This window comes from Neomonachus schauinslandi, chromosome 2 (genome assembly GCF_002201575.2).
Source record: "Neomonachus schauinslandi chromosome 2, ASM220157v2, whole genome shotgun sequence".
Classification (NCBI taxonomy): Eukaryota; Metazoa; Chordata; class Mammalia; order Carnivora; family Phocidae; genus Neomonachus; species Neomonachus schauinslandi.
In genome coordinates this window covers 189,841,513-189,867,928 of record NC_058404.1, presented here as the reverse complement: position 1 = coordinate 189,867,928, position 26,416 = coordinate 189,841,513, and the positions used below count along the sequence as shown (strand labels likewise).

The following is a 26,416-nucleotide window of genomic DNA, read 5'->3' as shown; positions in this document are numbered from 1 at the left end:
CTAAACATTGACTCCTGGACTTAAATATAATAGACATTAAGGGAAAAGGCAAAAATTCAGGCTTCAGCATTGGAGGATATAGAAAAAGATGGTGTCAGGTAAGGTTTTCCAGAAATGGATGACACCCAATCTGAGTCTTAATGGAAAAAGGGAGTTAGTTGGCAAAACAAGGAAGGGCACATTACACATATAGAAAAGGAGATTAGCATATAGAAAGACATGGGGAGGGCGCCTGGGTGGCTCAGTTGGTTAAGCGACTGCCTTCGGCTCAGGTCATGATCCTGGAGTCCCGGGATCGAGTCCCGCATCGGGCTCCCTGCTCAGCGGGGAAGTCTGCTTCTCCCTCTGACCCTCCTCCCTCTCCTGCTCTCTCTCTCTCATTCTCTCTGGCTCAAATAAATAAATAAAATCTTTAAAAAAAAAAAAAAAGAAAGACATGGGGAATAGAAAGCTTAATATACTCAAGAACAGCACTATCCAATAGAACTGTTATATAACGATAGAGATGTTCTATATCTGTGCTGTTCAATACAGGAGTTGAGGAAGAAATTTAAAATTTTTATTCAGTTTTAATTAATTTAAATTTATTAATTTATTAATATATTTAATAATTTATAATATTATTAATAATTATAAATTAATTAATTTAAATTTAAACATAGAAATTGAAAAACTATGGCAAAAATAAAGAATGTGATGTGAAGAAAAGGGAAATATAAAAGGCTGGAGAGATGAGCGTAACGCGGATCCTGAAAGGTCTAGTGCATTTTGTTAAGTAGTTAATTTTTACCTTGAAAGTCAGAATGAGCCATGCTAGGTCTTTAAGTAGTCAAGAGACAGGATTATCTTTACATTCAGAAATGATCACTCAAGCGGCAAGTGGCATACAGACTAAATGGGAAAAGAATAAAGATACAAGGCTAGAAAATTTGCAGAAATACAGCAGAGAAAAAAAAACAAGAACCTAAGTTTAGGCAGAAGTTTACCTAAGAGAAAGAAGATAGCTCTGAGTGATATAATACAATTAAGTGGAAATAATAATTAAATGGTGACATAGCTTCATTATTTTAAGGTGAGGTTGAGTGGAATTAAGATTTCTGGCTTGAGAAATTGAGTGAAGAAACATTCACCGAGACAGAAAATCCACGAAGTGGTTTTGTTTTGGTTTTGTTTTACATAATTGGTAGACATAAAAAGAGTTCACTTTTGGATATGCTCACTTGGATGTGAGCATAAATCAAACAAAAACATCCAGACGCAGAAACATAGACTTAGAGGTCATCAGTACATAGATGGAAGATGGGAGTCCCATTTTCTAATTAATTAAAACAGACTTTCTTCAAGTATCAGAATAAAAAATTTTTAAATTACCACTTAAAAGCTTTTTTCTATTTAATTGCTAATACTGTAATGTTATCATTGTTTTTTACTACAAATATTTAGTATTTCAGTACACATAAACAAAAAGTCAATATACCATCTGGTACCCTGGCCTCCCCCAACCCCTGCCAACTCTCAAGACCTAAAAAATGCTACATTATATCCCACCGCCAGCATTCACACAAAGCTGTTCCTTCAACCTACAATATATTCCAACCCCCCAGTTTTACCCCCAAAACATGTCTGGATAACTCCTACTAATTCTTAAAAACTTGGTATTAAGAATCAGTAAACCATAAAACTCCTAGAAGAAAACATAGGGAAAATACTCCTTGACATTAGTCTTGGTGATGAATTTTTTTTATATGATACCAAAAGCACTGGCAACAAAAGTAAAAGTAAACATGTGGGACTAGACCAAACTAAAAAGCTTCTGCACAGCAAAGGAAATGACCAACAAAATGAAAAGGCAACCTACAGAAAGTATTTACAAACCAAGTGGTCCAGTTTTATATGATAAGGGGTAATAGCTAAAAACAATTCAATTAAAAATGGGCAGAGGAACTGAACAGACATTTTTCCAAAGACATACAAATGGCCAATAGCTACATGAAAAGGTACTCAACATCACTAACCAGGGAAATGCATATCAAAACCACAATGAGCTATCACCTCACACCTGTTAGGATTGCTGTAATCAAAAAGATAAGAGATAACAAGTGCTGATGAGGAAGCGGAGAAGAGGGAACCCTTGTACACTACTGTTGGAAATGTAAATTGGTGCAGCCACTACAGAAAACAGTATAAAGGTTCCTCAAAACATTAAAAATGGAATTACCATATGATCCAGCAATTTCACTTCTGGGTATACATCTGAAGGAAACAAAATCACTATGTTGAGGAGATACCTGCCCCTCCCCACTTCACTGCAGTATTATTTACATAGAAACAACCTAAGTGTCCCTCAATGAATGAATGGATAAAGGAGATGTGGTATATATAGATAACAGAATATCATTCAGCCATGAGAAAGAAAGAAACCCTGCCATTTGCAACATGGCTGAATCTAGAGAACATCATGCTAAATGAAATTAGCCAGACAGAGTAAGACAATAAATCTGTGTGATCTGATCTCACTTTTATGTGCAATCTTACAAAAAAGAAAAAAAGGTCAAATTCCTAGAAACAGAGTAGAATGGTGGTTACCACGGACTGGGGGGTGGAGGAGATGGAGAGATGCTGGTCAAGGAGAACAAGCCTTCAGTTAAAAGATGAAAAAGCTCTGGGGATCTCATCAAGAGCATAGTAATACTGTGTTGCGTACTGGAAATTTGCTAAGAGTAGATTTGAAGCTTTTTCATCATATACACACAAAAAAGGGAACTATGTGAGGTAATGATGTGTTAACTCTATTATAGTAATCATTGCACAAAGTATACATTCATCAAATCATCACATTGTATACTTTAAAATGTACAATTTTATTCACCAATTATATCTCAGTAAAGCTGGGGGAAAATACTCACTGCCTCAATTTAAAGCTCCGTCTAATCTAATCTAGCTTCAGACTATACTAGATCCATTGTTTCATGCTTCATATTATATAATACCTGTATTATTTCCTTTGAAGCACTTAACACAATTCTAATTAACCATGTGTAATTTTTAAAATGTCTCTTCCTGAGTAATCAATTATTCATTTACCAAATATTTACACATGAACCAGGTGTTCTAGAAGCTGGGGATACATCGGTAAGTAAGAAGAGACAAGTAGTAAGAAGAGACAAGTATTCTGCCCTCAACTCAAACTGGCAGAAGGGGAGTAACAGGGAAAAAATTCACATAGATAAATATTTGATATTTTTAGTTGATAAATGCCATGAAATTTTAAAATCTCCAAGAAGTAAAGTACCATGTCATCTTGTTTGCTATACTAGCTCTAGTGTCTAGTGTCTGTAAGGCACTCAAATATTTATTGAATAAATGAGGAAAAAATTTAACCCTGAGACCAAAGACAATCATTCTCAAAAAAAAACTTTTAGAACAGAGCCCAATTATAAGTTAAAAACTACCTGTTCTTACAGGTAGTAAGTTTCTTTACATTAAGTTTCTTTCTGAAATTCACAGCCATTTATTTATTTATATCCTATCTTGTTCTAAGAAGAAATACTCATATTTATGTCTTGCTTAGTTTAGTGCTTTTTCTATTTCTTAGAACCTAAGACACTAGTTTCAATGTAACCACTGCCTCTTTCTTAAGCTGTGTCTTACTATTGTTCTTCCTGTAAGCATATGTCAAATATATTTTCTACTACAACTTAAGGATTGAGGTGCCTCTATTAATAAACATGTCCCTATTACAAACAAGGTCTTGAAGTCTCCCTAATCTCCAAACATGAGCATATAATTGGAACCAGTGGTATCTACTAAAATCAAGGATGCTACTAAATGTCCTACAATGCACAGGACAAAACTCCACAACAAGGAATTGTCCAGCCCAAAATGTCAATAGTGCCAAGGTTGGTTCAAAACTCAGGGTTAGGAAAACTGGGTCAACATGTCTGAATATACACTAAAAGAGAAAAACCCAAAGAATATCTTAATTATCCACCTCTTTCTCTGATTTACATTTATGCAACAAGTGTAAATCAAACTAGTCATAAAGAATTACCGAGGAATAAGCACATGTACAAAATAAATGGTTACACTGTACAAGGCTTAAACACACTTGATTTGATACTATAATAATTATTTCACTGAATTTAAATGCTTGTTAGTCACTGCTGGGGAAAGTGATCTCATCCTCTCATTAAAACTATTAGCATTCCCTAATTTTTATATCTGAGTCTGTTTTGCCCTCTCATAAATACACGATGATAATGGATATGGAGTTAAGATCCAGGATGGAGTCCCAGATTTCCCATCCTATCAGCTATATGATCTTCGAAAAATGACCTAACTTACCTAAATCACTAATCTTTCTTCTGTAAGACTTGGAATATTATCAACACTTCATATGTTGAAGATTTACTTATTATAATCAAACATTTAATAAAACTCATATATCCCAGGTACAGAGTCAATTTGTATAGAATTTTTAGTGAAATGTAAAGCAATAAACAAAAGCTAAACACTATTCGCAAACTAGAAATACACACAGGTATCTGAAATAGACTTTACACCTACTTGAGAATATATGGACAAACTCAGGAAATATATTCTGACCACTGTGTGTCCATATTATTTCCCTTTATCTTTTACTGTTTGTAAATTATTTTTATAGTTATAATACTAGAATATTCATAATTTATAGCATTGATGTCTGATTTTAATCAAGACTAATAGGTGAAACAACTAGATTTATATACAAATGAAATGACAAAATATGGGGTAATAATATGCTCTAGGAAGAAACTTACAATAATTTAAATAAGAAGATTTATGGAGCATTTAAAATAATCCAGCACAGAAAAATTCAATGTGCAACTTTTACGAAAGACACCTTTGTACATAAAGTATATCTGACTCTCACTTTGAAATCATTTGTAGAAAGTAGACTATGAATGCTTTAAAGAAGAAGCAAGAGAAAAATATATACGTCCAGGAAGACGGAAAGGGAATAGGACAGGCAAACGATAGATGAGAATTTCAATTTCATCTGTCATGTTTTATTTCTTTAAGATGGAAGGTACTTGGATATACATAATACTACACTGCCCCTCCACCCTGCTCATGCTCTATCACTCTCTCTCAAATAAATAAAATCTTTTAAAAAAATGTATAATGTATAAGAATGTTAACTGTACTGTTTGAAATAATGCAAACTGGAAACAACCCAATTATCCTTCAAAATGAGAAAAGATGAAAGTTATACATATTTATATATCAGGATATTATAGGGCAATGAAAAGGAATAAACTGTATCTGAAGGCAACTACACGAATGGATCTTAGACAGAATGTTGAGTTTAAGAAGCTAGACACAAAAATATAAATGCTATATAATTCCATTTAAACAGTTTCCTAATAACAGGCAAAAATAATCCATGGTATTAAGTTGTCAGAAAATTATATTTGAGGAGGGAGGTGAGATTAGTTACAGGGAGAGGTTATGAGGGAACTTCTTGGGGAGGGGTTCTATTTCTTGATCTGGTGGTGGTTGCACGAGTATGTTCATTTTGTTCACTGAAGTTTAGTCTATATACTTTTTTCTATGTAGTTATACTTTTTTTTTTTTTAAGATTTTATTTATTTATTTGACAGAGAGAGAGAGCGTGAGCAGGAACACAAGCAGGGGGAGTGGGAGAGGGAGAAGCAGGCTTCCCGCCAAGCAGGGAGCCAGATGTGGGGCTCGATCCCAGGACCCTGGGATCATGACCCGAGCCGAAGGCAGATGCCTAACGAATGAGCCACCCAGGCGCCCCTCTATGTAGTTATACTTCTTAAAAAGTTTGTAAAAAGAAGCAGTGAATAGCAACTATTGGTAATCCAAAAGGAGAAAACAAATATGCAAAAGTCCAGAGGTACAGTGTCTGAGAACCCCAAAGTAGTTCAGTGTGACTCCTCTGTAAAATGCTAACTACAATATCAATACTCAAAGTTATAATGAGGAGGGATAGAATAAATATAAAGTACATACCTGGTACAAGTATTAATAATCAATAAATGTTAGCTGCCATTATTTCTATATTACTACTACTGAGCTACTGATGCAGCTGATTGATGGTAGTACCCAAGGCAGAATGACAAAAAGGGTAAGTATAGAGGCAGCAGGTTACGCTGGGCTTTCCAAGCCAGGTTATGAATTTAGATTTATCCTAAGGTTGACTGAAAACCAATGAAGTTTTTTACACAAAGAATCATGTGATCATGTTTGAGTTTAGGAAAATTATCCAAGGAAAGATGTGAAGCTTTAAAAAAAAAAAAAAAAGACAAAAAAGATATCAAGAAGAAAGAGACTGTCAACAAATATTGCAGAGAGGTCCACTACAGAGAAAGGAAGAACAAAAACAACAAAAAAATCACTGATTTGAAAATCAGTATGTAACAATTTGTACAACACAGTTAACTGGCACCTAGAATAAAAGGTACTCTAAATTTACAATTTACTACAAAAATCTCGATTTAATATTTTTTATATAATTGTAACTTTAAGCACACAAATGGCAACAGGACATCCTGTTCATTAAAATTAAACTAAAAACACATTTTTTTAAGTCCCCTGGAATCATGACAATTTTTACCACTAACGACAAGTTATACACATAGGTGAATATCTATATATCTCCATCTAAATCTCATAAAGTTCAGATTTTCTAAGCCATAAATTAATTTGCTGTGGTTCTTTTAATAAACACTCAAGACATAAGCACCAAATTATCATGAGTGTTGACATGTATTATAACACTAATGTGAAAACAATTTAATAAGTTATTGTTATTTCAACAACAACCAAGTAAGATGAGTGCTCTGAGGGATTTTGACATATTAGCTATATCACTGTTAATTCAGTGGCTCTACAAGATTAAAAAACAATGAACTGCTCTTCAGCATATTCAATGAGTCTATTAATAAGCAGTACCTTCTTTGGTTTGCTTGATGAACAGAAAATGTCAGACAGATCCAAGACATAAGCAGCAATGGTTTCTTACTGGTTTTTAGAGTTATTCAAAACACAGAGGATAAAGATGGGAGGAAGAGAGGGAAAAAGAGGGTAAGAAAGAAAAAGTATAACAGAGAGAAAGAAAAATAGAGAAAAAGAGAGTAAGCTTCTGGGTTCTAAATTTTTTTTGGCTCATAACCAAAGCATATACAACCAAAAATAGTTTAATATTAAGCCTAAAAGCAGGCGGTAAGATGTCATATATATCATATTTTCCACAACTCTTACATAAATTCACAATTACTTGCACAAAATGTGTAATCTGGGATTATTCATATTAGAACAAGAAATGGGGGCACCTGGATGGCTCAGTCAGTTAAGCATCTGCCTTTAGCTCAGGTCATGATCCTAGGGTCCTGGGATCAAGTCCCCCATCAGCCTCCCTGCTCCAGTGGGGACTGTGCTTCTCCCTCTCCCCTTCCTCCCCACTTGTTCTCTCAAATAAACAAAATCTTAAAAAAAAAAAAAGAAAGAAAGAAATGGATTACAGCATTCAGACAACCAATATATAAAATGTTTTGTTTTGATTAAAAATTTTAATATTAGGGGCACCTGGGCAGCATAGTTGGTTAAGCATCTGACTCTTGGTTTCAGCTCAGGTTGTGATCTCATGGTCGTAGGATCGAGCCCCATGTAGGGCTCCGCACTCAGTGCAGAGTCTGCTTGGGATTCTCTCTCCTTTTCCCTCTGCCCCCCTGCTTGTTCATTCTCTCTTTCTCTCTCTCACAAGTGGATAAATAAATTTTTAAAAGTAATTTTTCTTTAATATTAAAAATTAGGCCAGAATTTGTAATACTGTTAAAGCTAGATCAAAGGAATATGGAAATTCATTATGCTTTCTTCTACTTTTGTACATACTTAAAATTTCCCATAATGATTTTTATAAATTATGCCCAAGTTTTCAAATATTCTCCTGGGAAGGTTACTTTTGATTTCCACAAAGAAAGAGTAATCATGGTTTGCATAGGGTTGGTCTAAAACAGAGAACTGTAACAGTAAATTCATTGAATGGAATGTAGAAAGTAGCATTCTTATGACCTTCCAAACTTAAAAGCATGTTAACAATAAGGTCAGCTGAATCTCAATTAAATAGCAGAATAACAATATTTAAAAAAAACAAAACTATTCACAATCTGCCCCTCAAGCCAATTTTTGTATTCCATGGTTTCTGCCACACTGCAACTCTCAGGGATCTATAATAATTTTTGGAAAAAACAAAACAAAACAAAAACAGAGGGAGATCAAGAGTTCAGTTTTAGGGGCATCTGGGTGGCTTAGTCTGTTGAGCGTCTGACTTTTGATTTCGGCTCAGGTCATGATCTCAGGGTTGTGGGATCCAGCCTCGCATTGGACACTGCACTAGGCAGGGAGTCTGCTTAAGATTCTCTCTCTCCCTCTTCCCCTCCCTCTGATTGTGCATGCTTGCTCTAGCGCTCTCTCTCTCTCTCTCATAAATAAATCTTAAAAAAAAAAAAAGTTCAGTTTTAGGTATGCTATATTTAGGATATCTGAAAGACATACAAGTTAAGTAAAGAAAGATCAAGTAAATCAAATATTGAGATAGGTTAGTAACTGGGAGGACATAGAGAAAATGAAGGTAAAGGAAGTGTTTGGGATTTTGTTTAAAGATGGAATCATTATGTCAAAGCTATGGGGGTCTAAAACCTACAGTGAACCATGTTACACTCTAGCAACTTCGACACAATTAGGGAAAACCGATCTGAGACAGTCTTTCCAAATTATGTTTATTATAAATTATTAACAAACAACATACAATTATAACATAAAATTACTCAGTCTATCTAGGCTAAATTTTCCTGACAGATAATGAGGAATCAAATTTAGGAGGGAAAAAACAAAATACCACACACACAATAATAATCAAGGCCTAAAGCCACCTCTAGGCCTTCAAATGTTAAAAAAACAAGAATGCACAGGCACCACATCATTCCTGCAGCAGAAGTAGGAGCCTCTGAACTGTGAAATATGAAAAATATGCTGCTCTATATCCTATCCTGGATAACTGTCTCACAATCCAACTAGGCCTCCAGAAGAAACCTGAACATAATTTTCTTTATTCTTCCTTTTTTTTTTGTATGCCCATGGCTCATCAAGATCTAAAATCTGTTGACTGTAATGCATCATATCTTTTGAATTTTTCCTTCTCCTCCATTACTACTACTCTTATTTCAGATCCTCATAATCCTCCATTACTACTACTCTTAATTCAGATCCAAGAGGATCCCCAAGATCCTCTTGGTTGGACTATCTTGACGTCTCCCTGGTTGATTTGCCTGTCCTATTCCCCTATTACTCTATGGGCAGAATAATCTTATAAAACCACAAATGAACCTACGTCACTCCCATGCTTAAAACCCATCAATGGTTTTCCACTACCTATGAGTTATTTAATGGGGACGATAAAAATAGTTCTTATTTATATAACTGTTGTGAAAATCAAATGAACTCGAGTGTAAGCATTTAATGCCTAATCCAAAGTAAAATAATTAAAAATAACAATAATATTACTATTATATTCCACTTAGAAGTTTCTTCATGACTCATCTTCTCTTTCTCTTTTCTCATATCCCACAATCATCCTATGACCATTGGACAAATACAAGGAAACCTGATCACTCTCCTCCTTTATATCACAATGTTAATATTCTATATGCTTCTATTACAGCATTTATTATAGTAAAAAAACCTTGTGTAATCTACAAGCCTGTGCTTCATGAAAACAATTTAATGCATCTGAGTCCCCTAACACAATGCTTGACCCTGTAAATACTTACTGAAAAAAAATTATGAGGAAGAGATGTACAACAGGATCATAGCAGAGGACCATGCTTCCTTCAACACTGAAAATCCTATTATTCCTGATATAAAATAAAGGGGCAATTTTAGAATAGGTCTAAAGAATGAGAGGGTCAGAAAAAAACTCTGTAACAGAGGATGAAAGGATCTGTGGGTTCAGACTGACGAGAAGAGTGAAGATAAAGAAGATAACTTAGTAAGATAAGTTAGATAAATAAGCTAATGTATACTCATAGGGATATTCTATTCCATTTGTAAGTTATACTGATGCCAGAGCGGAAATATTAAAAGGTCAAGTAATAAGGCAAAGGAGAAAATATAGGTAATGATTAGGCTGATGTCATAATGTTGGTGTGTTTAACAACAACAACAAAAACTTACCAGGCACTATTTTCCTATACTCTAAATGAGTATAGGGGAACAGAAGCAAAGGGGAATTAAAATGTAACGATAAATTGTCATTAGCTATCTTCTATTTGATCATTTACCATTCTTTGGAAAAGTTCAAAAGAGATGGAAAGGAGATGGTCATCATTCTTGGAACTGGGATAGAGAACAACTTTATATCCAGACTAAAAACACTGACAATCTGTGCTGGGGAAAATCCTTGCCCCACTAACTCTATGCTCTTACCACCCGCTATTCCCAATAGATGACAAAGAAAGAAATTTGGGTATGTTATTTCTGATTAATCTACCTTAATAGAACCTTTAATTCAGATATGTGTATTTAAATAACAGAAGGCCCTATTCTCTCTTATTCTCTCACCAAGAACCAAGTGCTGAGGTGGTCTAGAACCTTTTCCCTACCTTTGAAACTCAGCATTCTGAAATCAAAGAGAAAACAGCACTATCTTACTAAAGCTTTAGACACAACTATCTGATTAGGAAGGATCAGACCTGTTAATTTTTTAACCAGGTTTGACCAAGAGAGTAATAAAGACCTGGATGTGAATTCTACCTTCATATTTCCTACATGGAAAGTCTTGGGCAGCTTCTCTAAGCCTCAGTTTTCTAATCGGTAAAATGAAGATAAAAATTGTATTATTTCACATGTGAAAACTGAATGTGATTAATACACATACACATAGTATATGACACATGGTAAGCACTCACAGATATTAGCTATCATTATTTCAAAAGGCAATTCTTAGTGTTGAAAAACCTGTAAGACAATTTATATATTACTGTCTGGTTTTTTAAGGGCTGAAAGCGATTAATTCAAGAGAATGTAATATTTTGACTCATAACATTGCTTTTAAATACTTACTTTTACTTTGTAACAACTGTATTTATTTTAAAGATTTTATTTATTTGAGAGAGAGAGAGAAACAGAGAGAACAGAGGGAGAGGCAATGGGATAAGCAGACTCCCTACTGAACAGGGATCCTGATGCAGGGCTTGATCCCAGAACCCTGATACCATGCCCTGAGCCGAAGTCAGACGCTTAACTGAATGAGCCACCCAGGCGCTCCTGTAACAATTTTAAATTTATAGAGAATGTTTTAAGTAGGATACAAACTTTTATTTTTCCAACTATTTGAGAGTAAATGGCCTACATCATGTCCCACCACCCTTGAATTCTTTTTTTTTTTTTTTTTTTTTAAGATTTTATTTATTTATTTGACAGAGAAAGACACAGCGAGAGAGGGAACACAAGCAGGGGGAGTGGGAGAGGGAGAAGCAGACTCCCCGCCGAGCAGGGAGCCCGATGCGGGACTCGATCCAGGGACTCCAGGATCATGACCTGAGCCGAAGGCAGTCGCCCAACCAACTGAGCCACCCAGGCGCCCCACCCTTGAATTCTTTAACAAGTAATTCCTACAAAAGCATTCTTAGGAATATAACCATTAAAATCAGGAAATTAACAATGATACATTATGTACAATGTTATTGGACTGTCACTGTTCCTAGGCCCCTTCTCAGTGAACAATAGGGCATAAGTGTGTATATATACACACACATTTACTACATTTCTAATCTATATATAATGAAAACCATGAGTTCACACCAATATCTCATTTCCAGTCCAACACAGAGAACTTTCTAGTTTTCTCCAATTCCATTTTTGAAACTCCCCTCTCAGACAGTGAGAGGCCTGGCTCCCATTATCTTTAATATTTATTTTTTTGACCAGTCTCCCTGTGTATAACCAATCTCCAATTGTGGCTGTCTCCCCTTCCCTACAGGGATACTTTCCTCACCCTTCTCACGCCTACCCTCACGCCTCCTCCGTGTATATAACTTCCTCACTTTGTTCAGGCCCCTATTCCTCATGCCTGGCACCCCCCCGACAAGAATATCCTCCAGCTGCTCAGGCTCTAACATCCTACCTATACTGAGCTGACCCTCCATTGGGATGCCTTCCTCTCCCCACCCTCAGGCTCTGACATCTTACACTGGGATGTTTCTATGCATCAACTCCCTCCTCATCCAACTGAGCCTCAATACACCCACATCAGGCTACTGTCCTACACGGATGCCTTTCTTTCCCACCCCACCTCCAAGTAGATGCCCTCTTTATCCTCTTATCCTGTTCAGGTCTGGACAACCCTTAATAGAACAACCAACCCTCCCTCATACCAAGTCTACTATTCTTCACAGATACCCTGCTGGGACTCTGACAACTTGCACCAGCATGCCCTTCGAGGCACATTACTCCTCACCTCTTGAAACTCCATCAACCCACATCGGGACCCTCCTTATTCCTGTCAGCCTCTGACATTCCACTCCTCTCTCTACCACATATCCCATCCAGTGTAGACACCTACCCTTGCTTGGTCCCACCTGATGGTTTTACTACTGAATTGTTCAGAAGAGGAAGAGGAAGAGGATGAAGAAGAATTGATGACATTTTAAAGAAAGAGATACCAGTCAATAAACTACATAAGCACCCATAATCAGAGCTGATTAAAAGCATAATCTATTTATCAAAGTATCTGCTTTTTTCACTTAAAAAAAATAGTGCTCTATTCTTTCTAAATTTAAAGTCACTTGATAAAGAAGTTAGTATTGTCTTTCCTTTTTCACCAAACATGGATTTTATTTAAGTATCTTACACAGGTAGAAAATCTAGTTCATTAAAAAAGAGTTTAAGGGGCGCCTGGGTGGCTCAGTCGTTAAGCATCTGCCTTTGGCTCAGGTCATGATCCCAGGGTCCTGGAATCGAGCCCCGCATCAGGCTCCCTGCTCAGCAGGAAGCCTGCTTTCCCCTCTCCCATTCCCCCTGCTTGTGTTCCCTCTCTCGCTGTGTCTCTCTCTGTCAAATAAATAAAATCTTAAAAAAAAAAAAAAAAGAGTTTAAAAAATATGGTTGTTTCAAACACTAGAATTAAATATTTCTTTAAATATCCAGAATATGAATTTTGACTTTTCAGTATAATAACAGTTGAACTTACCTACAGATATAACTGCAAAAAAGCCTGGACTGTTGGAGGAATAACACCTTTCCTTGCTCCTTGTTTCCATGAGGAAGGATTCTTCACAAGCACAATATGAGCCTCTTTTCACCCCTAGGGAAGTGAACTAACTGCATGATCTGATTGGTGATTTTGTAAGGAATAACTGAGTAGACAGAGCTAAGTTCTGCTTCCTTTTCCGTTGGGAGTGAACTATTGGGAAAACATACCTGCAGAGAACTCATATTTTGCTCTGCTTTCCTAGTATGCCTAGGACTAGGTGGATAAGTTGGCCAATGCCAGACCATATGACTCTCCCACCAAGCTCTTCCTCTATCCTGGTCTCATCAGCAGAAGTGATATTTTGGCTCCCATCTTTTTCCTTATTTTTCAAGTTGTTCAGACCCCAGGCAGAAAAGAAGGGTGCCATTTGCGATTCAGCTATCCAACATCTTAATTAATATAGTGAAGTGGAGATTGCTCATTTTCCCAGTTTTGACTTAAAAGGGCTGCTTCAATTTGAGCTTCTTAAAAATATTACAAACAAAAAAAACCCTCAAACCTGAACCAACAGATGTTCAAAATGAACATAAGCCAACTTATCTGATCATGCTTATTACCCGTTAAAAAAAAAAAAAAACCTCAAGACTAATAATTTCTTCCTTATAGAGGCCATAATTTATACTTCCAGTCCCACTCCCTACTCCCACCTTATACTCCAATGACACTAGAATGCTGAATATTTTCAGAATATATCATTATTTAGACTTCTATACTTTTGCTTATACTATCCCTCTGCCTGTTCCCTCCACCCTACTCTCCTGCTGGATCATTTAACTTAGGGATAAGTGAACTATGATCTGTAGGCCACATCTGGCTATTTTTGTAAATAATTTTTTACTGGAATACAGCCATGTTCATTCATTTATATATTGCTTTTGCACTTTAACAGTAAAGTTGAGTAGTTGCAACAGAGACCAAATTTATTATCCCACACTTTACAAAAAAAGCTTTTGTACAGCACAGGAAACCTTATCAACAAAACAAAAAAACCAACCTACTGAATGGGAGAAGATATTTGCAAATGATATATCTGATAAGGGGTTAAAATCCAAAATATATATGGAACATAAACAACTCAACACCGCCCCCCCCCAAAAAAATCCAATTAAAAAATGGGTAGATCACCTGAATAAACATTTTTCCAAAGAAGACATACAGATGACCAACAGACACAAGAAAAGATGCTTAGCATCACTAATCATCAGGGGAATGCAAATCAAACTACAATGAGATATGACCGCACAGTCAGAATGGCTAGTATCAAAAAGACAAGAAATAAGAGAGGGATGGGGTGGCCAGGTGATGGACATTGGGGAGGGTATGTGCTATGGTGAGCACTGTGAATTGTGTAAGACTGATGAATCACAGACCTGTACCTCTGAAACAAATAATACATTACGTGTTAACAAAAAAAAAAAAAGAAAGAAAAGAAAGAAAGAAAAAGAAATAACAAGTGCTGGAGAGGATATGGAGTAAGAGAATGCTTAGGCACTATTGCCTGAAACGTAACATGGTGCAGCCACTGTGGAAAACAGTACGGAGGTTCCTCAAAAAACTAAAAATAGAAACACCATATGATCCAGTAATTCCACTACTGGGTATTTACCCAAAGAAAACAAAAACACTAATTCAAAAAGATATATGCACCCCTAGGTTTACTGCAGCATTATTTACAACAGCCAATCCAAGTGTACATTGATGGATGGATGAAGATGTCTCACACACACACACACACACACACACACACACTAGAATATTACTCTGTCATAAAAAAATGAAATCTTACCATTTGCAACAACACTGATGGGCCTAGAGGATATTATGCTAAGTGAAGTAAGTCAGACAGAGAAAGACAAGTACCACATGATTTCACTTATATGAGGAATCTAAAAAACAAAACAAACATAAACAAACAAAAAAACCCAGACCCTTAAATACAGAGAACTGGTTATTGCCAGAGGGGAGGTAGGTGCAAGGATGGGCAAAATAGGTAAAGGGGATTAAGAAGTATAACCCTCTAGTTATAAAATAAATAAGTCAGGAGATGAAAAGTACAGCATAATGAATATTAAAAAAAAAAGTTTGCCAACTCCTGCTTTCACTCAATCTCTGGAAGCCCCATCATTTCAAATCAAAATTAATTGCTCCCTCTTCTTTCTATTATACAAGCTCTAATACTTAACATTCCTGATAACTGTCAGTGCTTTAATAAAAGCAAAGTCTAAGCCCTATTCCTAGTGTATACAATAAGCTTTTTACCCACCCACAGTACCCACCTCTCCCAACAATTTCCACATGGTTAGGGGAAGTATTTTGAAAGAAGCTTCTGCCCTTTTCTCTACCCTTTATTCAGGCCTCCCAAAGCAAAGAGGAATGACTAATATTGGCAACATCTTGATAGTTGTTCCTAGTGGGATGAATTAATGTTTTAAAGGTCATTCTTCATGCATGGCAAGCCTCCGTCTCACTCCGCCTAGATGGTCATACCTACCAATAAGCAAATCACATGATAAACTTACCAAGCTCTACAGGGCACAGAGTTCCCTGCTGGCTGCTCTATCTTTGATAGGTTGGTAAGTTCAGTTCAGGAGGACAGGGAGTAAAGAAGTCTGATTTGGCCTCAATTCCAAGCCATGTTCTTCCATACCACCTACTGTTTAAAAAGTTAGTATTTTAATCTCTGATTCCTAAGTCTATTTCCAGTTCAGAACCCAGTAAGGAAGAAACACAGAATCACACCCCATCAACTGGCACACAGTAGGACTCACGATATTTGATGATTAACTGACAATAGTAAATTAAGTGGAAAAAAATCATTCCTTTAAATTGTGTGACACACTAATTCTGCACATATCTTAGTGACGAACTTAATTAGGAAAATATTTTTTGAAGAAAAAAGAGATATTTTTATTTTTAAAAGATTTTATTTATTTGACACAGAGAGAGAGAGAGGAGCGTACACAAGCAGGGGGAGAGGCAGAGGGAGAGGGAGAAGCAGGCTCCCCACTGAGCAAGGAGCCCGATGTGGGACTCAATCCCAGGACCCTGGGATCATGACCTGAGCCAAAGGCAGACGTCTGCTTAACCGACTGAGCCACCGGGGTGCCCCAAGAGATACTTTTATAGTTCACATTCAGTGAGTCAAACCCAGCCCATTCTATTTATCTGTCTCAGTATCTTGCTGCATTCAAGTCTCAAATAATATAAAAAGTAATCATCAATTATTGATTCAAAAAAGCATTCCCCATCATAATGGTTATCTCTCACCAAACCAACAAACATCCCTAAACCCCAGGTTCTTCCAATTACTGCTTCATTTATCTGTTTTTCCTCAAAATGTAGCTTCTCAAATGAGTAGTCTACTACAAATGTTATCTCCTCTTATATACATCTTAATTATTTTCTAGTCTATTACAATATGGCTTCCTTCCCCACCACAGTGCTGAAATTACCAGTTAATGTCACCTAGAACCTACATGTTGCCAAAAACAATGTATACTTCCCTGTTTGAAGGTACTTTTAACATCTCAACAACATGTAACAATCCTTTCTTATTGTAACACTCCTCTCCTTAGATTTGGTGATACTACTATCTCCTGGTTTTCCTACTTATAGCTAATTGCCTTACTTTTTAGTGTAAAAGTTCAGTGGACTTATTTTGAGGCTCCCCTTCTTCTGCCCAAAGAATGTTAAGATTTCTTAAGGCATGGTATAGAGTACTCTACTCCTTTCTACTTATACTATCCTTTACCCCTAGGTGATCTAATTCATTTCCATGGATTTAAGTTATATTCTTTATGCTGCTAATGCCTTAATTTATACCTAATACCTTAATTTATATCTTCAGCCAGAAACCACTACTATATAAGTATTACAAACCTTTCCCCAAAACAAAAAAGAGTGAACATATGAGGACAGATATTATCCTAGTTTACAGATAAATGACTTGTGCCAAAGGCTATAATGATTAAAGCCAAGAAAAAAACCATATTCTCTGAATTCTTAGTCCTTTCTATCACTTGTGAAGACCCAGTCCCTTGTCCCTAAATGGCTGACTACTTAAATATGAAGACTACCGAAGTTACTTCCTACATACACACCCTGCACATACCCATCAGAAAAGAACTGGCCAATCTGAATGAAGAAAGGTCTCAGACTTGTTTTTCAATAAATAGAAAAGACTCTAGGTTATAATTGATTTTTAAAAGTGACTGAGGATGCAGGGTAGAAGATATAACTAAAAAGACAGTCGGGAATTTGGGGCAATGTGTATAAAAGAGAAGTAAAAGCAGATGAAAATGTATGGGCTGTAAAGAAGCAGCTAGACAAATGGGGGAAAAGCAGTCTGATAAACTATGATCAACTAATTGAATATGATTATGAGTTTTTACTTGATGAAGAAAGACAAATGAGAGATGCTACTGCTTTGTAAACTAAAAAACCAAAATAGGTATTCCAAATAATGACTTAATATAGATTATAAACTAGACTGAAACACAATAAAACCAGCAATGCAGATGATCTAGTATGATACAGATTTTTAAAATGAATTTAAACTAATTTCTTGTATTCAGGTACTCCAAAGCCAAAAGATGCCTTAGAATGTAGGAAGGCATCATTCTTCTGATCTCCCCATATATGAAAAGACAGGATTATGCTAAGTGATATACTGTGATTCTAAAACTCTGACTCTTGGGGCACCTGGGTGGCTCAGTCATTAAGCGTCTGCCTTAGGCTCAGGTCATGATCCCGGGGTCCTGGGATAGAGCCCCGCATAGGGCTCCCTGCTCGGCGGGGAGCCTGCTTCTCCCTCTTCCACTCCCCCTGCTTGTGTTCCCTCTCTCGCTGTATCTCTCTCTGTCAAATAAATAAATAAATCTTTAAAAAAAAATAAAAAAATAAAAAAATAAAACTGACTCTGTGGCTCTAAAATAACCCTGGAATATTGATCATGCAAGCCCTCACTCTCTTTTCCTCTAATACGCCTCATGATCCTTTTATTGTTTATCAGCATTCCCACCAGAAAGAATTTATTGGCAAAAACATAAAGCTCAAAGCTGCTAATAACCTCTGTAAATCACTAATAATAATACTATTTATGGAATGCCTTCTATATGGTAGACACATATTAACATATATCAACATAACTAATTCTCAAACCAATTTACAGATAAGAAACTGAAGTATAGGGAGGTTAAGTAACTTGTCCACATTGGTAAGTGGTAACACTAGGCTTCAAACACAGGTAGTCTAGCTCCAGAGCCTATTTATTTGCAATATTTTCTATACAAATAAAAGATCTGGAGAAAGATAAATTAAGTTGTGGGTTTGGTTATTACCAGCACATTTGAAGTAAGTGGTACCATGGTATCAAGAGTTGGCTGGAGCTACTATACTATAGAACTATGTTGTCCAATGAGGTAGCCACCTGGCCACATGTGGCTATTAAGCACCTGAAATGCGGCTAGTTCAAATTAAGATGTGCTAAATGTATAAAATGTCTAACTTCAGAAATTTAATATTTAAAAAAAGAATGTAAACTAACTCATTAATAATTTTTGTATGGATTAATGTTAAAATATTTTGAGGATATTGGCCTAAAAAATATGCTTTTCAAATGTGGTTACCATAAAATTTTAAATAAAATATTTGGCTCCCATTATATTTCTACTGGACAACACTGGTATGTAGAAAAGAAACTGGAGTTTATAGAATGATTCTAATCAAATCTTTGCCATTTTGTTTTGTTGTTGCAACCTTAGGCAAATCAGTTACACTGAGTATTAGCTTCTGCATCAGAAAAAATAGGGTTTAAAAACAGTCCTGGGGCGCCTGGGTGGCTTAGTCGGTTGGGGGTCTGCCTTTGGCTGGGGTCATGGTCCCAGGGTTCTGGGATCGAGCCCCGCGTCCGACTCCTTGCTCGGAGGGGAGCCTGCTTCCCCCTCTCTCTCTGCTCTCCTGCTACTGCTCTCTTGCTCACTCTCTATCTCATTCTCGATCTCAAATAAATAATTAAACAACAACAACAACAACAAAAAGTTCTGAAACCTACTGTTCAGTTTTGGTATCTAAATCTGTTCTCCACTAAAAAAGAATGGAGGGTTCTTTGGAGAAATGGTTTATGTCGGGGCTGGGACAGGTTAAGTACAAGATGAACCTGGAATATCTTGTTTTGGCAGGAAGGAAGTGCTCAAAAAGTCATCTGAGAGATGAGGGTGAGAGGGGTTGTAAGAGGTGAGATTTGTCAAAAAACATTGGAACCAGCTTGATGAGGCTCCCAAAGACCAAACCTGAGACAATCTGGGAATCAAAGTAATGACAGTAATGGATTTAACCATTAAATAAAGAATCCATGAGTTCATGCTGATAAAAATAACTGGATAAATAAATAAATAATGGAGGAGATAGGAAAGATTGCTTTATGACAGAATACCAAGTACTAATTAGAGAAGGAATGACGAAGTTAGAAAATCATGAATGGATATTAAAACTTGTGGATGAAATATTGGTGAGACTATGTTAATATTCTGTTCCTCAAAATATTTTCCCACAAATTACATTATTAATTACAAAAGGATAAATAATAACTTTCAGGGAGAAATATGGAGAATACCACCTTAACCAAATTTTCAAAGCCAGCATCACCAACATCGGGACAAACCAACATCATGAACCTCAAGATATGATGTACTGATAAAGAGAGAACATCTCTTTAGAGGTATTCTGCCAAATATGTATAAGCAATCTAGTCATGAGAAAACAACAGACAAATTCAAATTAGGGACATTCTACAAAATAACCATACTGTACTTTTAAAAAATGTCAAGGTCAAGAAAAACAAGAAAGGCTGAGGAAGTGTTCCTGATTAAGAGAGACTAAAGAGATAGTACTACCAAATGCAATACATGATCCAGGACTAGGAGGTAGGGGGAGCTTATAGATAAAAGAGATAAAAATTGAGCATGGATTATGAAATAGATAATAGTATTATGTCATTTTTAAATCTCCTGGTTTTTATAATTTACACTGTGGTTAGGTAAGATAACGTCCTTGGTTTTAGGAAATATACACTGAAGAATTTAAGGGTAGAGAGGTATGATGTCACTAAAGTATCCTCAAATGGTTCAGAAAAATATAGATATAAGGCCAGAATGATAAGTGCTGCATAATGTAATACAACTGGTGAATGTGGGTAAGGGTACGTAGGAATTCCTTGTACTATTCTTCCAACTTTTCTTATAAATTTGAAATTTTATCAAAATTAAAAGGTAGCAAAAAGTAGAAAAACAAAAAACTTGGCCTATCTCCCAGACTGAATATCCTAATAGACTATATAAGACCTGGTAATATTTTAAAATATGCTAATGCATTTCTTTTATGCTTGACTTTACTTTGTTTTAAATTTAATGACTTACCAGATACTAACTGCATTATATATTCCATAAGACGCAAGACTTTATCCGTTATCACTCGATGTCATACTGAGTACTAGGATACTATTTACTATATCCAATAAGCATGCAAACATTTGTTAGCTGAGCATACTCAAAATTATAGCACTGTATAGGATGATTATAGAAAAATAAATTATAAAAAGCACATTATAAACAGAGCTATTAATTAGGACATAAGAGTTTGTAGAACAACTTTTCAATTAAACTGTAAAAAAGAAAAACCAGAATAAGTCAGAGTAGTCACAAATCTAACCTAAAGACATGAGTTCCACAAATAGAGAAAAAGCAAACATCACTTTCCTTATCAAGAGTTAAGCATCTTAGCTAACCACCAGCAGTCATGACAACTAAAATGAACTTTTTCCCTTATGAAATTAGAATATTATATGAGTTATTAAAAAAAATCAGATTACTTTAAAAACTTGGGCTAAGAATTGAGATTTAAAACTTCACTACCGGCTCAATACTAATTTGCTGTATGAGCCTAGGACATTGCTTACAATTTCTGTCTCATAAAAATAAGACTTTTGGATCATTTTCTTTTCCAAATTATAGAAAGTATAATTTATGAAAATGATTTCAAGCAATAAGAGCACTGAATATATTCAATACAGAAATATAAACATATATATATAAATACACATATAAATATTCACACACATGCAAAAGGAAAAAGATTTGGGCTTTTTTGTAAATATGTTTACAAAGTTAAGTATTGAATATAAGCACGTTAACAGCAAAAGGTAATTTAAGATAATCACACAAACTACATTTAATCCTAATTCACACTATGAGTAAGTGCTTCGCATATACAATACTGAAAAAAAAAAACAATCAACAAGTGTATATCCTGTTTAAAAGAGTTTTAATGTTTATGTAAAAATAATGACAAAAACAAAGTATGAGATGGGTTTTACTAGGTCTCCTGGCTGGGACTATGGGAAACAACTCTCAAATATAGTTAAAGCCCAGGAAAAAATGTCCTCTCAAATACAGTACAGTTATACATTACATTAAAAATATAATATAGAGATTGCATGTTAGACATACCACATCAACTCAATTTTCAATGTCTTCCAATCTTACTTGTGTGTCTTAGTAAGTAAGGCAGAAAGATATTCTAAATTCCTTTTTCCATCAAATCCAAAATCGTGTTTAAAATTTGACTGTTTTTCAAAACTACACATATTTTTGTGATACAGAGCCATACTTAATGTATCTAAACAAGAAGAAAAGGGAAAAACCCTAAAGTATTCCAAAACATAAAAACTGACCGAAGACATGTACAAATCACTGTGTGCCTCGGTAAAACTTAACACAATTATATCGTGAGCCAGTGTTTCAATGCTGTCATCCTGCCTGATTCCCACCAAAGGAACTCAACAATTTCTAAACAGGTTGTCAGTGGAAGAGATCTTTACGTAAGCAATTATAAAAATGGGTCCATTTTGTATTCAGGAAGCACTAGCAACACTTGGCTTAACATTTTTATAAAAGAATACCCTGAGGGTTTTAATTTTTTTTTCACTTTTTCTAAGAACTAAAATCACTTATAAATACTTGACTAAAGCTATTTCCCAAAATATTTCCTTAAATAAGACCAAAATATATTTTATAAGGGTAAAACAGTTTACCGCTTAAAGTGAACTTAAATGCTCCTAGTCGGAGCAAGTTTCCTTCTTGTACATTTTCCTATATCCACCGTATTCTGCAGTGCACATTTCTAAGCTGAAGCTGTACTAGTTTATTCTACCACGGTCTCCTTTTCACTAGGGAAAAACAAGAAAGATCTTCAGGCGCTAACCAAACAAATCTGAGGGGGGTGTGGGGAAAAGGGGCGCGAGGTGGCGCAAGAACAGATGGAAACAAGGTAAGAGAGTTGTTTTCTTAAGGCAATAAGGTACTCCTCAACTCCAAATGCCAAGATTTAATCGCCAGTCGAGCAAACTGCTACTGCTACCCATCCACTCCTTAAGACAATGCAACCTTCCTTTCTACCTCTATTCCTACTCTCCAACCCACAACCCCCTTCCAAAACAAACAGGCACAACACACCCCATCCCATAACCCTCACAGTCCCTCTGTGCCCACTAAACCAACCTGCTGGGTAACAGCTCCTCGCACACGTTTCAGACAAAAAAAAGCGACCGCGGCACGGTGGGGAGTTCCCACAATCTCCTGCCACCCCGAGCAACCCGCAGAATGACAGCCCCAAGCCCAGAAGTTTGTAGCAAAACGATTCCGACCCCACCAAAAGGGAAGACGGAATTGCAAGAGAACGGGGATGGGAGGTGGGGAGGGCGATGTGCGTGTATGTGCAGGGAAGGGTCCATCACATGACAGTACAAGAAGACCAGAGTCGTCCGGGCGTCCGCGAGGGGAAAAGGAGGGGGGGAAGGAGGGGGGGAAGGGTGCCGTCGTCATGGCAACACCCCCCATCCGTCCAGACTTCCAAAGAGGGAGGAAGAACTTCAAATCCCAACCGTCAGCGCTCGAGCAGCTCCTTCTTAAAGGGGTACACACAGCGTCGCCGCCGCCGAGCGCGAGAGGGCAGAGTTGGGTGCCCCCGCCCCTCGGGCGACGCCCCCGCTGCCCCTCGCCCCCCGCCGGCCCACCCGCGACCCCCGCCCCGCGAGCGCCCGGGGGGTCGCCCCGGTCCCAGTCCCCGGGAACTCGGCCGCGTCCGCCAGCCCGGCCCCCGGCGGCGAGAAGGGGGTGTGTGTGCGCCCGGCGGGGGCGCGGACCAGCCCGCCTTCCTCCCGCCGGCCCTGCCAGCCGGCTCCCCTCTATCCCAAGGCCGACCCACCCGGCCGCTGCCTGCCCCCCGACAGGGTGGACGGCGGGCTGCGAGGGGCGCCGCGGAGTTTCGGGGAGAGCGCGAGCGAGCGGTTTCCTCGGGGGCTCAGCGAGCGGGTCCGAACTAACAGTTCCTGAGAAGCCCAAGAGCTGAGAAGGGAAGGAGCGCGAACCGCGCCGGGCGAGAAGCCCCCAGACAAAAGGCGAGCGCCGGAGCCGCCGCGCCGCCGCCGCTCCCATCGCGCTCCCCCATTGAACTGACCCGAACGGGAGATTCAACTAACCCCCTCAGCCACAAACTCCTCGGGCTGCGGCAGCCGTCGCCGCGCGGAGCCGGGGCTCCGGCCCGTGTCTCTCTTACCTACACAGTGCATGAGGCGGTGGCGCCAAGAGTCGAGTTCCCGCCGGAATCCTCTCCTCTCCGCCGCGCACCGAGGGCTCCGGCACTGAGCAGCGGCGGCGGCGGCGGCGGCAGCAGCGGCGGCGGCAGCGGCCATTCTCTCTCTTCCCTTGTCCATCTGCGTCCCGCGTCACGCGCCCTCATTTACATACGAGCGGCGCAGGCACGAGGCAGGGGCGCGAGCCCTCGGCGCGAGCCCCGGAGCGCGCGCCCCCCGGAGGGGGGGGGGGGTTGATTGACACGTGTCACTACCTTCCCTATGCCCTTCCCTCCCCCTCCCACCGCTCCCTCAGGGAGAGGCGGGGAGGGAGCGTGAGGAGAAGGAAGCAACCTGCAGCTTCCGCTGACCCCGCCTCCCCATCCACTCCCATCTCCCTCCTCCCCCCGGAGTTTACTCAAGCAAGCCATACTGCTCCCGCCGCCGCCCGCGAAAATCCTGAGCGGGAGCGAGAGGCTCGGAGCCCGGCCAGAAACCGGCGTGGAGCGGACTAGCAACGCCTCCCTTCTGATTTCGCGACGGGACTCGGGCCGCCCGGAGACTTCACTTCCCAGGCTCCGTTGCGCCGGGGCCCCGGAGCGGAGCTTGCCGCCGCTACGCGATGCATGCCGGTCCTTGTAGTCCAGCAGGAATGGGCACTCACCAGTTCTCTCACAGTGGGCTTGCAGACTGGCCTTGACTTCTTTGCGCTGTGCAGCTTGTGCGCTTAGCTTCCAACTCGCTGAGCACAGGACTGCGTAGCCCGCGTCGCCGAATCTGACCCAGTCGCCTTAGCTTCCCTGGGCTCCTCGATAAGAAGAGCGGTGGAAACCGCCGGAGTTGTCTGCCCTTTTAGGGTTCAGGCTGCGCTTTGTGCCTTAAGTGCTGGAAACTTTGGGGGTCACTGTCATCCCGCCACCGCAGGGAAAGATCAAGCCGGCCATTCGGCTGCATCAGAAATAACTGCCATATATCCAGAGAGAGATCCCACAGTGACTTCAGTTTCCAGGGTGAAGAGATCTAGGAAAGCGAGAATATTTGCAAGGATTAGGGAAAAGATGAGGGGATTTTCATTGAAAATTGTTTACCGGGGGATTGGGTGTGGCTGAGTGAAAACTCCAAAAAAAGAAACTGTTATGCTCCGCAAAATGTAAGCTCCTGTAGGACAGCGACCCATTGAGACGTCCGTATATTGGCATCTCTCACTTTCATGACCTTCGTACAGTGGGTGGCACGGGATTTAGCACTTCACAAATGTGATGAAATAAATTCTACGCTGTGCTAGAGAAAATATTTCTTCTTCAGAGAGAGGGAAAACTTTTTCTTTCTTTCTTTTTTTTTTTTTTGTGTGTGTGTGTGAAAACTTTTGATTGGATATAAACTCCAATGACATTTTTTTCATTTCTGCACCAGAGTGCATGGATTTCTGTATATGTGCAGGTGTCAAGCCAAAGCTAAGACTCCCAAAGTTTGCTGGGAAGTACTGTGTATTAGTGGAAATTTATGCACAAGTCTTTGGGAAATATGCTTTACTCTTCTTGGAAACTCCTATGCATTCAGTTTCACCCTCCCTTTTTTGTGGCTTATCCTTATTGGCCTGCTTACTTGCTTGCTTGCTTACTTTTTTTTTAGGAGAAAGTATTTCATTGTTCATCATTACCTTTCAATAGTGAAGATGTAGTTTTACATTTCACAAAGAAAAAAGAATGAAATTTGAATTTCACAGTCACCTTTTCCAGAATGGTCACAATTGAAGAAGCAAGTGAAATCACTAGTGAAAGTGCTTTGGGAATTATCATTGGATAATTTCAGTTACAGATTCCACTCAATTGCCAAGATGATCGGCCTTTGAAGTTTTCATGATCACTTTTACAGTAATCTACATTAGTTAGGATGGGCTAGGTTATAGTGCAGTAACAAAAAATCTAAAAATTGTAGGGGCTTAAAACAGCAACAAAGAACATATTTCCTACTTACCTGCCTGCTCATGGGGAGCTGGGTTTGGGGTGGGGAGGCAGAGGAGTTTCACTACAGATGGTTCTCACCAAGCAACCAGAAGGCTTGAGAAGGTTCCAATCTCTAGAACTTCCCCACTTGCATGATATGCAAAAAGAACATGAATGGCAAACTGGTTCTTCCTGAAAGTTATACAAGTCAATTCCACTCACATTTCTTTGACAAAAGCAAATCTTATGGGCATGCTAACTTCAAAGGGACAGGGAAGTATAATTCTATTTGTCCAGAAGGAAGATAACCCAAATTTACTGGTGAACTGACCAATGCTTACTGCAATTCATTCTTCTGGTCATCAATTTACAGTTATTCAACTTAAACTACAAAATACTTTAACTCCTTTCACAAATGAGACAATCAAAAATTTTATTCAGTAATGGCATTAATTTCAAAGTTCAGCATCTCTGGGTGATGCTTGGTAGTCCCTAAATTAGAACAGGATAAAGCTTCTCTTGTTA

General features: G+C 38.4%; 1 protein-coding gene across 1 annotated transcript in view; it reads right to left on the bottom strand.

Moving 5' to 3' along the window:
* Positions 1–24,086, bottom strand: part of LCORL (ligand dependent nuclear receptor corepressor like) — a 162,678-nt gene extending 138,592 nt beyond the window's left edge. The window contains 1 exon segment of the mRNA XM_044913015.1: positions 23,930–24,086. Coding sequence (XP_044768950.1) covers positions 23,930–24,086 — 157 coding nt within the window.
* Positions 24,087–26,416: the final 2,330 nt, after the last annotated feature.